The sequence below is a fragment of the Eubalaena glacialis genome, chromosome 2 (assembly GCF_028564815.1).
Source record: "Eubalaena glacialis isolate mEubGla1 chromosome 2, mEubGla1.1.hap2.+ XY, whole genome shotgun sequence".
Lineage (NCBI taxonomy): Eukaryota > Metazoa > Chordata > Mammalia > Artiodactyla > Balaenidae > Eubalaena > Eubalaena glacialis.
In genome coordinates, this window is record NC_083717.1 from 168954127 (window position 1) to 168971083 (window position 16957).

The 16957-nt window shown below is 46.3% G+C and overlaps 1 protein-coding gene across 2 annotated transcripts in view; it reads left to right on the forward strand.

Annotated features, from left to right (window-relative positions):
* IFT43 (intraflagellar transport 43) overlaps positions 1-16957 on the forward strand; it is an 88648-nt gene that overhangs the window by 55432 nt on the left and 16259 nt on the right. For both annotated transcript variants that reach the window (XM_061181108.1, XM_061181109.1), the window contains exons 4-5: positions 9396-9428; positions 10078-10124. In XM_061181108.1, coding sequence (XP_061037091.1) covers positions 9396-9428; positions 10078-10124 — 80 coding nt within the window. The remainder of the gene's footprint in view (positions 1-9395; positions 9429-10077; positions 10125-16957) is intronic.

The window sequence follows — 16957 nt, forward strand, 5'->3', positions numbered from 1 at the left end:
CATAAACGATCTACTTGTTCTTCCTTTGATGGATTCAGTCTCTCAAAAATAAAACGCATCTGTGAACATCATACCTGCCTCTTCCCTTTTCTTTTTAGCCCCTTACTGAGAAGTAACTGAAAGCAGTTTTAATTGTAGAGGCCGCAGCCCGGGCAGACATAGGTATAAATATGCACAGGAGATAGAGCCCCACTCATAAAATCTAGGTTTTTTCTGGTCTCGTGGGTCTGCCGGTGATTTTACTTTTTGTCCCATCTACCGTCCCCACGGCTGGTTACCGGGGGCTGTGCAGGTTTCTCCTGTTTTCACAGTGGTCATTGCACAAGAGGCCATGTTTAGCAGTGCCAGGGTGTCCTTGGTTCATTCATACCGGGGAGTCCCCAGGAGGCTGCCCCACATGATGCCCTGCCCGGCCCTGGGGGCCTCGCTCGCCGGCAGCTGGAGGGGGGCCCCTCTAACGGCAGGCACCACCTTCCCTTTGAGTAGCTTATTACTTGGGTCAGTCTCAGTGTAATCATGGGCTTTTGGGGGACCACAGGATGTAAAAGAAGGGCAGAGAGAACAATGGGTTAGTGACTGGAGAGAAATCTTTACAGGTTCCTTTATTACAGTGAAGAAAATTCTCTCTAGGAGAAATAAAAGACCCAACCCATTCAGTGTAAATCCACTATACTTCAGTTTTTTAAAAATGGACTGAAATAAAGGTTTTCAGAAACGCTGATAAAAATTTGCCCCCTGACTTGTGGAGCCATGATTTCGCTTGTTTTGGTCACCACCTCCTACGTCATTTCACTCTCCATCCTTATGGCCACATTTCCCAGAGACCGGCCATGAGTCAAAAAGTTACTGTCTCTCCCATCAGCTTTCAGCCCCTCTGATCATGTCAATGGGAAAGTCTCAGTTTGCACCTAGTCTTTCCTTAACACCTTTGTAACCTTGCTAATCTACCTTTTTAACAAAGAGAGAATATGCTCAGACTTCTGGCAAGTAGCAATATGTGGCTATAATAAAATAAATTTTGTGTTTTATTTAAATTCTATTGTTTTTTATAATTACCTTCTATATGGCTGGTGATGCTAAATTTCCACTGAGAATATAAAGTTTTCTTTTAAATAAATTTATTACAGTAAAAGTAAGGAATCAACTTAAAGAAATATAATCAACTTAAAGAAAATATAAAGTAGATGCAGAAAGTACACAGCTACAGCAATATTCGTGAAGGTAGAATTTGAAAATGGCAGACGTTCGGGAAACACTGTCTCATAGCACTTCTTCCCAGAGGCTTTTCCTCCCCATCCTTCCCCAGCAGGAGGGATAACAGAACTTCTTCCACTTAACCCTCCGTGCTGGCTTTTATATCACTGGATATGTGGTGAGTTGCCTATTGTTCATTGCGTCCTCTCTAAATTGTCTTAGTAACTTGAAGGGAAAAAAAGGAACCCAGTGAACATTTCTAGCCCCATAGTTCCCTCCTGATCCCTGACCAATGTCAGCGTCTGTGTTTTTGGAGTTGATACCAACGTGTAAGAGCATCTTGTTCCAGTCTGGCTGCACACCCAGCCAGCTCCGATTCCCTTCTCATTTTCAGCCACCACCTCATCTGTATTTCAGCCACACCAGCTCCCCTGCTGTTTTCTGAGCACACCTGGCCCTTTCTTGCCTCCCGTCTTTATTCAGGTTGTTTTCTCCATCTGGACATCCTTCCTGCAGCTTTTCTGCCAGTTGCAAGCCTGCTCAGTCTTTCAGTTGGCACGTCTTCTAGGAAGTCTCCCCAGATTCCCGCAACCGGAAGGGTCAGTTCTCTCTTTAGTGCTACCATGATATTTTGCTCTAACCTCTCTTGTCTTGTTAAGAGTAGGGCATAATAGAACCAGCAATAGATGAGGGATTGTTGGTTTCTAGTTCCAGCTCTGTGTCCAGCTAGCTTTGGGGCTGTAGTGAGGTCGCTTCAGCACCTCTTGGTCTCTGTTTCCTCACCTGGAAGATGCACAGGGGGGATGGTGGCAGTAGTCTTTCAGTCACTGCAGTATGTGAGTCTTCTGGAGGCATTACTGTTATCTCTATAGTGTTCCTTTCTCCAGCCAGATTGTAAAATCCTGAGCAAAAGGTCCCAAATCCCAACACCTCCCGTTTGTGCCTAATAGATAATTAGTTACCCAATAAGGTTTCTGAATAAAATGTTCATTTGAGATACCTAAGATCTAGAGATCTAAACTTTTCCACTTTTTAGTTTATTCATAGCAGAAATATACATACATTATTATATGTTCCCATAATTATTTCTAGCTACTAAAACTGTTTCTATACATTTCGACCCTTTTTCCTCCTGATAAATGCTTGTTTAGAGTTTGAATTGGAACAAAGATGTTATTTTGAATCTGACCAGCAGGGGGCAAACTTCACCCAGGAATTGCCATGTAAATCACTATCGCTTCAATTTGATAGGGCTTGGGAGTCTACAGATAGGATTTGGAAGTTGGTTTTCATCTTTCTACTAGACACCTTGTTTGTTGATAATGCCAGCAGGAGCTAAATGTGCTCTAATATGACCTAAAATCACAAAGTGCCAAAATTTGGGTGCTGGGGAGTTCTTGTTTGTCTTTAAGAGAAGAGAGAAGGTACAATACCTGCAAATACATCTGGACACTGAACATGAATGGCAAGAATTAGGAACTGAGGGGGAAAAGAGTGGGGACTTCAGCTCTCAGGAGAGATTTCAATGAGGAGAAATCCATTGGCCAAAGAAAATGTCAGTTCATGAAAAATATCTGGTTTTTAATCAGTATTATAGGTGGGGAACATCTTAGAGCAGAGGGTCCCCAGTTAAGCAGTCCACTGCCTGTTGCTGAATGAACCTTGTAGCCATGATTACAATGGCAGATTTCTCCTCTGCTCAGATTTGGGTTTCCACTGTGAAGGCTCATTTGGTGGGTCACACAATTTATAAAGTAGAGCCTCGGTGTTAGATGTGCTAGTGATGTGTTATATGATCTAGGACAAATGACCTCCCCTCTCTCAGGCCTTTGTAAAACTGACCTCAATGAGGTTTGGATGCACTTGTGAGATTTTTATTGGACATTTAAGAATTATGAGGGTAGAAAACGTCGCAAGAAAATGGTATTTTGACTGCTTTTCTTCCAGAGGAGTGATATGTTTTGAAAATATAAGGTAGCTTTGGCTTCACTTTAGCTGGTCTCTCATTTCTGCACTTCCCCTTGCTACGTGTTTATGAATTTGGCCGCTGGCTGCAGAGTTTCTTCTTTCTGTCATGGGAGCCCTGTAAGCTCCTTACTGTGGCTTTAGCTCTTCCCTCATGGGCAACAAGTTGCGCTAGTAACCATTTGTCCAAACCCTTCACATCGCTCTCTGGTTAGAGGCCGTGGCCCAGGCAGGATGGTCCAGCAGGGGACCTTCCACTAGGACATCAGGGCTCTGGATGCCCGGCACTTTGCTCTATTTTAAGCCTGTGCTGTCTTGCAGCAGGGAGGTGAGTCTAGGGCCCAATATGTGCTGTGGATATTAAGAGACTTCAAGGACACTTCCCCCCATTTATCCCAGTTATGTCCCCTGCTAAAATAGGTTAACGGTGTCTAATTAACCACTGAACATTGTCATGCTGCATAAAGATAGCATCCTGGCTGTTCTTTGAGCCATGGTACTTTATCTCCATTTAGATCTCTGCAGTATTCCATTAAACTCGAGAGCAACATTTTAACTGAGATGATGTCTACATTAGGGCCGCCTTTCACTCTTCAGCACGTGACCCATGTAGGCAGCAGCTGAGGCCTTCTGTCTGATGCAGCAGGGCGGGCAGAGGAGACTGGCTCTGCAGGCGGGGAGGGTCCTTACGTTACGGTCCTTCTCTGCCACTGAGCCCCAGAGTAAGACCGAGAATCCGGGATTGGGCAGTGGTTCTGCGTGGCTGCAGGCACGGGGTGTGCCAGCGCCGTCAAGCTTGTCCTCCACTGACCAAATCATGCCCAGTGCGCGTCAGCGTGGTCTCTAAATGTCAAAGGAAAGGAAGTGCATCTGAGCAAAAGAAGTTAGAAAAAGCGAGTGCCTGGAGGAAAGGGTGACCTGGCTAGATGGGGTCTCCTTTCTCCCATGACGCGAGCTGTCGTGTTGTAAATTAACCAACATTAACTACCACATGGTCAGGCTGACAAAGCTACAGTGCTGCTGTAAGTTGAAAGTATGTCATCTCATCATGGAAAATGTTAATTGAATTTGAAGCAGAGTCTGTAGAATGAGCCTTTCCCCCAGTGTAGATAGAACTGCCTGCGTGCCTGTATCATGTAGGGTTTAAGAACTGGGCCTTGTATACTGGCCGGACCCCTTTCTAGGTGGGTGACCTTGGGCAAGTTACTTTACTTCTCTGAGCACCAGTCTCCTCATCTGTAAAAGCAAGAACGTTTAAATAAGATAATGTGATAATTAAATAAGGTAACATATAATGCTATATATAGTAGTGTTATATAATAGTAACATATAAATAAGATAATATAATAACAATGCTTGGCACCCAACAAACTCAGTAAGTGTTAACCGTTATCATCAGTCATCAGTCTTCCTGTGACAAGCTACGGGGGCAGGGGCCTGGGAATGAACTGTCCCCTGAGAATCGAGGGTGGATGTGTGGAGCCCAGGCCGAGTCACCTAGTGTGGATTGTAGAGAAGCGGGAGTGAACACCAGGAGGGGACTGGTTGAGTGCGGAACTGAAGGACTGGGCTCTAAAGGAAGGTAAGGATAAGGAGACAACGCCCTTAACCTTGAAGTCTCCACCTGTTTGAAGAACAGATGGCTTCACGTGAGGCTGAGCGATCTTAGCGACTTGGCAAGCACCACACAGAGAGGGCCGTGGTTCCCCTCTTGCCAAGTCACTGACCAGGTCCGGCGCATCGCTTGCTGCAAAGCAGGAGGCCAGGGTGCCCTTACTCCTAACACCCTGTCTCCACAAGGTGGGAGGTGAGGGAGGACACTTACTCTCAGTGTCCAGAGTTAAAGCTTTGTTCTGCAAAATGGCCAAAGTAATCAGCAAGTGATGGAGTAGCTCTTGAAAAGAAACCTGGCATTTAATTAACTTTTCAAAGTGCTGGTTCAGCAACCTCTATGTTTTACGTTTTGAATATTGAACAAGCATCTCTAATCGGATCTGAATTGCTTCTGGGCCTCCCCTGGTGGAGAGCACCTGCTGAGCTTTTACGAACAACACAGAATCCTGAGTTTCAGGAGAGCCAACTCAGAGTCACTCGGGAATGGAGCCTTCAGTCTGTGAGGCCGTTTCCTTCCTCCCCTCAGCCTGTAGGTCAAGTCAGAGTTCATGAACGCTTCTGTAAGAAGAAAGCAGGCAACTCGGAAGGACAAGGCAGCAAGGCTTACATTCTGCTGCTTAGTGACAGAGAGTTCAGTCTACTCTCTGAGATGAGGTTTCGGGCAGTGGTTCTCACATACGTGACTGGGCTTCATTTCTAGAAATTACAGGTGTGATTCTCTTGTGCACCAGTGGTTAAGAACTCCTGGTATAAAGGATTCGCTCCAGCTTTCAATTAGCTATCTGTTGCCTCCTGTAAGTATGGAAAACCTGTGAGCACAGTACATCCAACCAGATGTTGGGGTGACCAGGGGACATCTAAAAATCCGTGGGTATCTGCTTTTGAAAGGGCTTGGGGCAGTGGGTTTGGGAGATAAGGATTCTTGTTTCAGCCTCGTCACTAACCAGCTCTGTGGTGTGGACAAAGCACACAGAGCTCTGGTGGATTGGTGCCCACTGTCCCAATCTATCGGTATATATAAAATGGTGCTCCTGAAGCCTGCTTTGCCTCTTTTCCAGAGCTAATGTTGATAGACATGAAAGTCTCTGAAGGCTCCCCAAAAGTGCTCTATCTCTGTACAGTGGTCTCGCCAGTGTTATAATTGTCAGGTTCCCAAACCCTCTAACGGCCGCTTCTGGGGAAAGAGGCACGTGGGCCACGGGGAGCGGTAAGAGACCAGAAGCCCAGGGTGGAGCTGGCCGCAGCTCTGCAGTCCTCCTGCCACAGGTCTGGGCCAGCTCACACCGTTTCCCCGGAAGTGTGTGATGACCCAGAACCTGCAGTCCGCTCCCTCAGCCTCCACCCACCTACACAGTCTGTGGGAGGCGGGGCTTTAGCGCACATCCTTCTTGGGTTACCTACCCTGCTGGGCAATGATAGACCACCAGGTTTTCATTATTTTTTAACCTGTCACCAGCAATTTTAAAATGCGCTCTGCATCGTGACTGGGTATATCTGTATATAAAACTGAAAAAAATTTTATGTAACATTTATCCTTACTATTTGCAGTACACTCTCTTCGCTGTTCTTTGCTATTGGAAAAAAAAAAAAAAAAGACAAAAAAGAAAGGGTGGTGATGATCCTCTAAATTGATTTCATGGCTCACTAATTGCTCATGACCTGTGGTTTGAAAATCCTTATGCTAGATTCCATGTCACTGCATGGCCTGAGGTGCGTTTGGGGACTAGGCAGGTAAAGTAAATCTGTGGAGCGGGGTGTTATTTCAAAATAGCACGTTAAATTATATCACTGAGATACATAGACAAGTTATTTGCATATTCACAGTTCTATAAAGAAATGTACTCTCTGTCTGTTCTCCTAAAGCATGCTTCCCACTTCCTTTTGCTTTCTCACTTTTGGTAGCTGCAGAGCTACAGGAAACACTTCACTAGGCTCTTAACTTCTGTAAGAAAAGCAGCAGTGCAGGTTCAGCGGTAAAGAGCTAGTAGGGACCCCCAGGTGCCAGGGAGGGTGGGAGCTCAGGCTTGGAGAGGGTGGAGCACAGCCCAGCTTCCCTGAGTTTTTCCTTGTGGGAATGCAGGCCCAGTGTGGCCAGGGTTTGTATTTGAAGAATTCAGAAATCCGGACTTTTTTGTACAAAATCTCCCAATCTGGACAACAAATTCATGTTAAAACAGAAAAAAATTAAACCAAACCAAAATAAGCAGCGGTGTGGTGCAGCCCAAACTTATCTGCAAGCTAGGTACAGCCCAGAAGTGGCCGACTGTTTCAAAGGCAGTGTTCCCTGATGTTTCTCCAGGGCCCCGCCCAAGTTCCCACTAGGCTTTCCATCTCCCAAGCGGAAGGCTCTCCCAGAACCTGCTCTTTCTAGCAGAGAGATTGAGAGACGGACAGACAGACAGACAGACAGAACGCCCCCTGGGGCATCCCTGCCCTCCATCCTTCAGGGCCGTCTCTTGTTCTTGCTCCTTCCCTGCTGGATGAAATGAGAGGCTGCGGGAGGATCCTGGGCTCCCCCTAGGGTGAGAGGGAGCAGGCTGTGGGCTCAGCGGCAATTATGCTGAATATGGACCTCAGCCCCTGTTCGGATGATGAGTGGATAAATGGCAATTAATCAGCCTTCCCCCGGAAGAGTAGTGTTATCATTATTGTTTCCTTCAGACAAAATCACCGCTCCTTTTGCCCCGGCACATGGCTTAGGAAGGAAAGATTCTGTCGTAACTCCTGAGGGTAGTCAGAGAGGGAGCTGTCCCTTCTGTACAGCAGGAAGGCGCTGGCCTAGGCTGCCCAGCCTCTTGAATCCCGTTATTCTTCTCTGACCCCCGTTTCCATCCAAGCTCTTCTACCGCTAGTGACATATGACTGGCTCATTCGGACAGTGGGTTCAGAGTTCAGCCTCACCAGGACAGTTAGAGGCAGTGGTCCCTGGGAACTCAAGCCGGGAGCAGAGCCTCCCCTCCACACAGACAGAAGGCGGCCGTGCTGGCGGCGGGGGCCGGGGCGGGTGCTGCGTTCAGGATTCCTTTGACTTTGACTTAGAACAGGTCATGAACCTGGGTCATCTGGCATCACCACGGTGGGGATGCCCTGGGTACCCGATGCAGTTTACCTTTGTGCCCCACCTGCTGCCCTGAAGGTCCCACTCGCCCCCCTACCCCTAGTTGCTCCGTCTCTTCAGTCGGCCCTTTAAGAGTCAAAAACTGTGGCCTAGGAGGTCCCCTCAGAGTTGTTCCATACTGATCTTCCAACTTTACCTACCTATTCAGTTCCCCCTCCCTGACTTCAGCCAAAATTAATCCTTTCTTCCCTCCTTCCTTCCTTCCCTCCTTCCCTCCCTCCTTCCCTCCTTCCCGCCTTCCTTCCCTCCCTCCTTCCCTCCTTCCTTCCTTCCTTCCCTCCTTCTCTCCCTCCTTCCCTCCTTCTCTCCTTCCCTCCCTCCTTCCCTCCTTCCCTCCCTCCTTCCCTCCTTCCCTCCCTCCTTCCCTCCTTCCCTCCCTCCTTCCTTCCTTCCCTCCCTCCCTCCCTCCCTTCTTTTACTCTGTCTCTTTCTTTCTTAACAGCACAGTTACAGTCTAACTTTCATGGGAAGTAGTCTATTTAGACTTAGGTTTATGATTCTACTCTTTGGGGATTATTTGCCTTTTGTGGAAAGTGCTGGTTGGCCCCCATGCAGCTCTTACTGGGAGGCCTTCTCGGCCTCCTGCCGGCCATTATGACGCTGCCACCACCCTTTGCCCTCGATCATCATGGTGATTGATTTCTGACTTAAAAGAATTCATAGAAAACAAATACTCTGTTATCACAGAAATTTTCACACATACGGGAAAGTTATCTCTGTGTAACCCACACCCAACTTTAAAAATCTTCAGCGTTTAGCCGATCTCATTTAGAAGACTTAAGATCAGTGTTTCTCAGAGTATCAGTAGTGACCCGCTTGGATTAGAATTACTGGGAATTTGTTTAAGATGCATATTCCTGGGCTCCCCCCCCAGACCAACTGATCCAGAAGTCTCTCGTTGCTGGGCCCAGCAATCTCCACGTCTGACAAGCTTCCCAGATGGTTCTTACACACGTTCGGGTTGGGGAAGCAGGGCCTCACACAGCGTCTGTGTGCGAACAGACTTCCTGCTCGTGGAAGGTCTTACTTGCCCACCATCACTCACAGGGCCTTCCAGTCCTTCACGTGGAGGAGACAGAAAGTCAGGCCTGAACTGAGCGGCTAGTTCGCCCCCTTTTGCTCGCGGGAAGCTACACGTGTTAGCACAGCAGCTTCAAATGAGACCCAAGGCCTCAGTCCTAAGAAAGTGCTCTGTAAATTGGTCAGTTAACTGTTGAAAGGAAGGCACCATGTCATCTATACCCTTTTGAGTTTTGAGCTTCTCACTCAACTTGCACTTACGCTCAACAATTTAATTTGGAGTCATGCTGAAATAAGACCATAAGAAGGCATTACTGTAATTTTCTTACATTGGTTGTGGGCCTTGGTCTATAAAGAGGAATCCAGACAAATAAAGCACTTGGGTTATGCTAATTTGCTCCCACTTTTGAAACCCCCCTCCAGCATGCCATGTCAGTGCCGGAGACTAGAGGGTTCTCATAAACCTTGTCTCTCTTTTTTCCAGGTCAGGAAGGAGGGCTTCTGAAGAAATAGAAGAGTATGTATCCAGTATTCTTACAACATCCTGTGGTGACCATAGTCAACAGTGTGGTCTGGGTGGTCCTCATCTGTTCAGCCTTTGTTGAACACAGCATTCAAAGATAGACAGCAGGACGCTGGCCATGGGCTGGGGCTGGAGTTAGGAACACTAGTCAAGGGTTCGGTTAATGCTGCTTCCTCAGCTGAAGGGCTGGACTCTGGCATTGATGCCCATGTCATATCTCCCACCGCATGGTTTTTAGAATTGTATGTTCAGGTATCAAGAGTACTGACCCATGGGTTCTGCTTTATTGATGCAGATGGGCAGAAGCAACTCCAGCCTTCTAAACCTAGCCTTCTCCTAAGACTTATATCAAAAAGAAAGAAGGAAGGTTTCTAGGTAAAGATGGAATGTGAAGGTAGGGCCACGGATCTCATACCTGCGGGGTGGGTGGAGCATCCTATCTCGGTCGGTGTGATGCTGCCTGTGGGATGGAGCACCGTATGGCTTGTGCGGCCGTACATGGCAGACCAGCTGCCAAATCAAGTCTGACCAAGTTGGTGGAGGGGAGTGGGTCCAGAGGCATTTTCATCTAGGAGAAGGAATGGAAGCAATAACAATATAGGGTTTTCACTTTCTGCTTTCCTTTCCTTCTTTTTGGGGGCAGTCACCGCCTCAGACAGCAGAGCCTGGATGGATCAGATGATGGAGGAGGTAAGATGTCCTTGGGGAAGTCAGAAGGGCTTCCAGAGACATCCCAGAGCATTTCCTGAGCTACAGTTAAGGCCCCATTTGCTGCAGGCTTACTGGAAACATCCCCTCTGGCCTCATCCTAGCCTTTTGTTTTGCATCTCTGTGCCTTGCTAAGTGCTACTGCCCCTGCCTAGAATACCCCACCTTCTTCTTTATCCACTAATCCTCTTTGTCCTTCAGAACTCAGCTGGAAGCATCACCTCCTCTGAAATGTCTTCCCTTCCATCCCACCCTTTCTCTGAGTCTGATGTTCTTTCTCTGCGCCGGCAACCTCCTGGGCAAACTTCCATTGTAACACACCACCACGGCAATACTAGCTAATACTTATCAGGTGTTTATTATATCTCAGGCACTGTCCCACCACTTTATAGATGTTAAAGCGTTTCATTTCACAACAACCCTATGAGGCAGTACTATTATTATCCTCATTTTATAGTTGAGGAAACTAAAGTACAGAGAGGTTGAGTTTCCCATGGTCACAGAGCTAAGTGACTATCACACTTTAATTCTTTATTGGCTTGATTGTTCTTCCCACCAGGCTCTAAGCTCCTTGATAGTGGACACCGTGTCTTATTTATCTTTCCATCTCTCATGCACGACACACAGTAGCCAATTAAAGGCTGACATTGTATATGAGGGAGAAACGGCACTTACATGTCCAGCAGCCACGTCACAGCCGAAACCTGTGTTCAGAACTCAAGAGAAAAGGTAAAGTTTGTGTGTACTTTTTACAAGAAACCTACTAGAGTGGAGGTTATCTTTAAGACCTAAATGATCAAAGCCTCTTTTTTAACCCACATATTTACCATTTCCACACTATTCCTTTGTGCAGAATTCAGTTTCCATCTTGTATCATTCTCCTTGTGCCTGAAGCACTTCATTTAACATCTTTTTTGTAGAGCAGGTCCTCTGGCAACAAATTCTCTCAGCCTTGTTTGTCTGAAAATGTCTTTACTTTTCACCAGATATAGAAGTCTGGGCTGGCAACTCTGTTTTTCCTTTTAGCATTTTAGATACTTAGTTCACTGTCCTCTGGCTTGCATTGTGTCTGACGAGAGGTCAGTGGTCCTCCTTATGTTTGTTCCCCTGTATGCAGTATGTCTTTTTTCTCCTGCCTTTAAGACTTATTTCCCCTTATTTGTTATTTTCAGCAGTTTGGTTATGATGTGCCTTGTTGTGGTTCACTTTGTGTTTATCCTACTTGAACTTCTTGAGTCTGTGGATTTACAGTTTTCATCAGATTCAGGTAATTGTAGCCATTGTTTCTTTTCTTTTTTTTAAATTGAAATATAGTTGATGTACAATATTATGCTGGATCAGGTGTACTACATACTGATTTGACATTTGCATACATTAATGAAATGATCTTCATGATAAATCTGTCTCCATACAAGTTATTACAGTTTTATTGACCATATTCCTTATGCTGTCTGTATATTACTTCCATGTGGCTTATTTATTTTATAACTGGAAGTTTGTACCTCTTAATCCTCTTCCCCTATTTCACCTCACCCACCCCTGCTCTGGCAACCCCCTGTTTATTCTCTGTATCTGTGAGTCATTTTTTGTTTTGTGTTTGTTTTGATGTTTAGATTCCGCACATAAGTGAGATCATATGGTATTTGTCTTCCTCTGTCTGACTTATTTCACTTAGCGTAATACCCTCCGGGTCCATCTATGTTTTCGCAAATGGCAAGATATCCTTTTTTTAATGGCTGAATAATATTCCACTGTATATATATACCGTATCTTTCTTATCCATTCATCTACTGATGGACACTTAGGTGGCTTCTCCAATTCCAGCCGCCTTAGCCCCCTAAACTTTGACCTCTGTCTCCTCAGCTCAGCCAGACCTCCCTCCCCATGCTCCACTTGGGGTTCCCCACCCCTGTGCCAGTGTCCAGGAAGCACCTCTAGGCAGAAGCCGGGGTGACTGCAGGGCCCACTTCATTTGTTTCCCTTCCCTTGGGGATCACAGTTCTGTGCTACCTCTTGTCCACTGTGTGAAAACAGTTGTATCTTGTATTTTTTCCAGTTTTCTAATTGTTTATATCAGGAAGGCAAGTCCGGTAACAGTTACTCTCTCATGGCTAGAAGTGGAGTCCCAAAGCCTTCTATTAAATAACCTTTGCTTGCAACTACAAAGTGGAGGAGAGAATTAAATCTGTAGAACATGGATGATTCTCTGTGCCTTAGCTACCTCATACGATTAGGGCAAGGGTCATATAGGACAATCGTGAAATATTCTGGGATGGTGGTTAAAATACAGATTCCCAGGCCACCCACAAAACAGAAGCTGGAGTTGGGGCCCAGGGATCTGCATTAATTTAAGTAAGCTCCCTGGATAAATATTTCGCACGCTGAAGTTTGACAACCCTGCTGTAGTGCCTCCAGAGCCAGGATTGAAGACTGGAGAGGGAGTTAATGTGCAAGAGTACTTCTGCCTCATCTCCTTCCAAAGGGGTTTGAAGGTAGAAAGGGAGTCTCTGGAGGTCAGGAATTCAGCCTGCACTCTAGGAGTTAGTAAGAGCTCCGGGCCCGCCGCTCCCATCATTCTTCAGCACTTTGCTTTTCCATTATCTCTTATTGACAAGCTCATTTCTTTTTGCCAGATATTCCTCCTTAGCTCTGCTCACTAAATTCCTCTCAGCTGCCAAACTTCTCCACCCACTAATAATTCCCAGTGGCCCCGTTCAACAAGGTATCCTGCACTTCTTTTCCCAGAGTCTGCTTTCCCAGACGTGTTCCTAGGATGTCCTCTGCCAGTGCACACTGGCAGCTGTGATGCCCAGTGATTGGTGGCTACTGCCACACTTTGGGTTGGCCTGTCCTCACAAACGCTCTGTTCCTTCAGCCATTGGTTGCATAGGGCAGCAGGGCAACCACCCAGGAGGATGTTCCCCGGACTCCAGGAGGCAGGTCCCTGCCAGACATGAACAGAGCTGTTTGGTGGTTAAGGCGCAGTGTGCTTGGAAATTGTGATGCTGATGAATCTGAGGTGCTCATTCAATTCATGGTCTACAGAAGGTTTATTCAACTGGGACTCTTCTCCACACCTCTCCCCACCCCACCTTGGACCTCTTTCCAGCTCCCCTCAAAGGACCTCTGAAATCCCACCTTCTCCATTCTTTTTCAATGTGTGAACATGCTCCATTTCAAGGAGTACCTGTTAAATATTACAGCAAAACCCTCTGAATACTGAAGTTTATGCACATCACAGATGCATTATTAGAAGGTTGTGCTGGCCGCCATCGTGACATCATCATGTTAGAATCAAATTGTTGCAGGTTTTTTTTTTCTATATTTATTTATTTATTTATTTATTTTTGGCTGCGTTGGGTCTTCATTGCTACGCATGGGCTCTTCTCTAGTTGTGGCGAGCAGCGGCTACTCTTCGTTGCTGCGCGCGGGCTTCTCATCGCAGTGGCTTCTCTTGTTGTGGAGCATGGGCTCTAGGTGCACGGGCTTCAGTAGTTATGGCTCTTGGGCTCAGTAGTTGTGGCTTGCGGGCTCTAGAGTGCAGGCTCCGTAGTTGTGGCACATGGGCTTAGTTGCTCCGCGGCATGTGGGATCTTCCCAGACCAGGGATCGAACCCATGTCCCTTGCATTGGCAGGCGGATTCTTAACCACTGCGCCACCAGGGAAGTCCCAAATTGTTGCAGTTTTAAGCAACTCTATAGGCCACCTTGTCCAAACCTGCCATTTGACGTGTTAAGAGGTTGAGGTTTACAGATTATTATACAGAATCTCAGGACTCAAAGGGGAGCTCTGATCTTCTGACTCTCAAGGGAACAGACACTCTGCTGTCATACCATGGTGTCCACCAGCATCACTGCCATCACCAGTATTACCAAACATTGACCGCGTTGTGTAGTATGTTTTTTTTTCTCATTTAATTCACAGAACAAATCTATGGGAAAGTTCCTTTAAATCAGTTTTATTGAGTTCTAATTTGCATACAGTAGACTGCATCCATTCAAAGTACACAGTGTGAATTTTTACACATGTATATACCCAGTTAAATCTCCACCACCATCAATATACAAAACATTTCCATCGCGCCCAGAAGTCTCTCATGCCACTCTCCAGTCCACCCTTCCTCTGCCCCTGTCTCCAGGCAACTATGATCTGTTTTTTTGTCAAGACAGAGTGGTTTGTAGTTTCTAGAATTTTATATACATTGAATCATATGCATGTATGCTTCTGTGTTTGGCTTTTTCCGCTCACTGGAATGATTTTGAGATGCATCCAGCTGGTTGCATGTATCATTACCCTGTTCATTTTTATTGATAATATATGGACATAGCACGTTTTGGTTACCTAGTCACCTGTTAAAGGAGATTTCAGTTGTTCATTATCCCCATTTTAAAGGTGAGCAGACTAAGGCAAAGAAAGGTAACCTTGCCAAAAGTCACACAGCTAGTAAATGACAGCATCAGGATTTGGAGGGCAGCTGTGCTCACTACTATATTACTAACGCAGCATAGCTCAGCACCAGGCTTGGAATGCAGGTCTTGGCTCCAGAGTCCTTGCTCTTGGCCTCTGAGGTGTAACAAATGGTGCGACCCTCCGCTGTGTTGGCATCTCCTTGCACAGGTTGGTTGTGTCAACGTCAGTTCCCAGGTGTGTAAGACAGAGTGCTGGCATGACTGACGGGATGCTTAATACAATGTCATTAAGGAAAGGGAGAAGAAAGATACTGTTTTCAGAGAATACCCCTACTATTCTTTTCCCCTTCACAAACTTGGAATGTGAAATTTGTGAATTGGCCTTTATTTTGGCTCCAGAGGTTTGACGCATAAAACCCTTTCTTGTCAAAGTGCACTTGATGTTACCTTCTAGGAGGTATGCCTCTTCCCTGGCATAAATCTGTTTTCCATGCAGTTATGCCTGAGTCCTGTAGTGGAAAATCAGTTCATATGTTCCACTTCACACTCGACTTAGTCCATTTCACTGTATGTGAATGTTTAGAATCCATTATGCAATAGGAATCATATGTTACATATAACTAGTTTCTAGAATTATCTTTGCTCAGGGAATTACTTGGTTGGCTAGTTAAGGCTGCTCCTTTGAACTTAGAATAACCAGTGGGTGGGGAGACTCCACGAAATGATTGCCCTGAACCATCCATGGACGCTCCTTCAGCAATGACATTAAACAGATCTCTGGGCACCTGTGAGGGAACCTACTGGTTCCCTTAATAAAATCACCTCCAGGTTCCTTGAGGTCATCAGTGAGGAGTATTCTCACCTGGGAAGGGACTGCTCATCTTCTGGTACTTGGTGGGGGTGGGTGATTGACGAGTCATCTCAAAGGAGAAGATGAATCTCCAGGAACAGAGATGAGGAGCCAAGGTCCGGGGCCTCCTCCCGGCGTCGTGGAGGTGAGCTTTCACTGAGGAAAGCCAGGGGGTCTTCATGCAGTGCCTTCTGTGGCTAGTGCCGCTCCCATGCCGGATGGTGATGAGTGAGACAGCCCCTGCCCTCCAGGACTCTCTGACCTAGTGAGAAATGCCCGGTCTTCTTTCCTCTTCTTCTTTTATAGAAGACTTTGAGGAGCCATGTCTCTCGAGATATATTTCTCAGCATTCAGCCTCCCTGGATCACTCTTGATACATGGTGCTCCTTCTTCCCTGGGGAAGAAGCCGAGGGAGAGAAGAGAAGCACTTCCTCCCATCCATTGACCCCTCAGGCTTCCGAGGGAAGAGAACAGAAAAACAGAAGAAGGAAGGAGCTGTTGAGATCGGGTGTGTTTTTTGAACGAGAAGCGAAGAGTAAGTGCCGTGTAGGGGTGGCTTGGGGATCTGTTGGTTAACCGGAAGGTATTGCAGCGGGACTGTTTGCAAGACAAAGGCAGGCTGAGCTCAAATGTTTTTAGGGGCCAGGCAGGTAATATAAACACTTGAAACAGCAGAAGTGTTCAACTATAAAGAATGGTGGGGCCTGTGGTGAGCTTGGAGGGGAGACGGCATGACCTGAAAGTTTTCAAATTCATATTTCAAAAAATGACAGAATTTTAAAATATCACTTTATGAACAGAACAAAATGCATCTGCAAGTTGGATTAGGCCTTTGGGAAGGGATTTGCAAATCCTTCCTAAGACCTTGAAGGGCTTTCCTCTAAAGGAACACAGGACTTTGTTGGGGAGACAAAACATGAAAGATGGAAAGCATTACAAGGGTTAAATAGCTTAGACAGCAGTGTACTGAGTGACAAAGGCAGCAAGTAATTACTGCTATATTGGTGATTTATGTTATTAAGGGCTGTGAGGTCAGAAGAGGAAGCGATCCCTGTAGGCTGAGGACCCTTCAGGAAGAAGGAAGAACTTGCCTGGGTCCTGAAGGCTGGATAGGATTCGGTTAGGCAGAGAAACACGTGCACAGCCTTCCAAGATAAGTTGCCTGGCACGAGGAGCGACTCCACGTTGAGGATGAATAAGGGATTCACCATAACCAGGAGAGAAGCTGCTTCTGCAGAGCTAAGCCCTGATTCTGGTCCATTCTCAACTACAGATAGTCAGCATCCCCACGTAAACTACCTTTCATGAAGTTTGAAGATTGCCAGTCATCTACTGGTGATTCTAGGTAGACTCACTCACAGCTAGAGCTGACACAGTGCTTCGGGGAAGTTGGGATTCATGGTTCTGGAGAATAGCTAAGAATAATGGACAGCCAGAGCCCCTGAATGACCTCAGTGTCCCAAAATTGTAGGATGGCAAAACGGATCTTTCCTTTAGTGGCTTAATTATCCATTCCTATTCTTGGAATCAAGTTTCTGGTTTGCCCTAGGCCTTT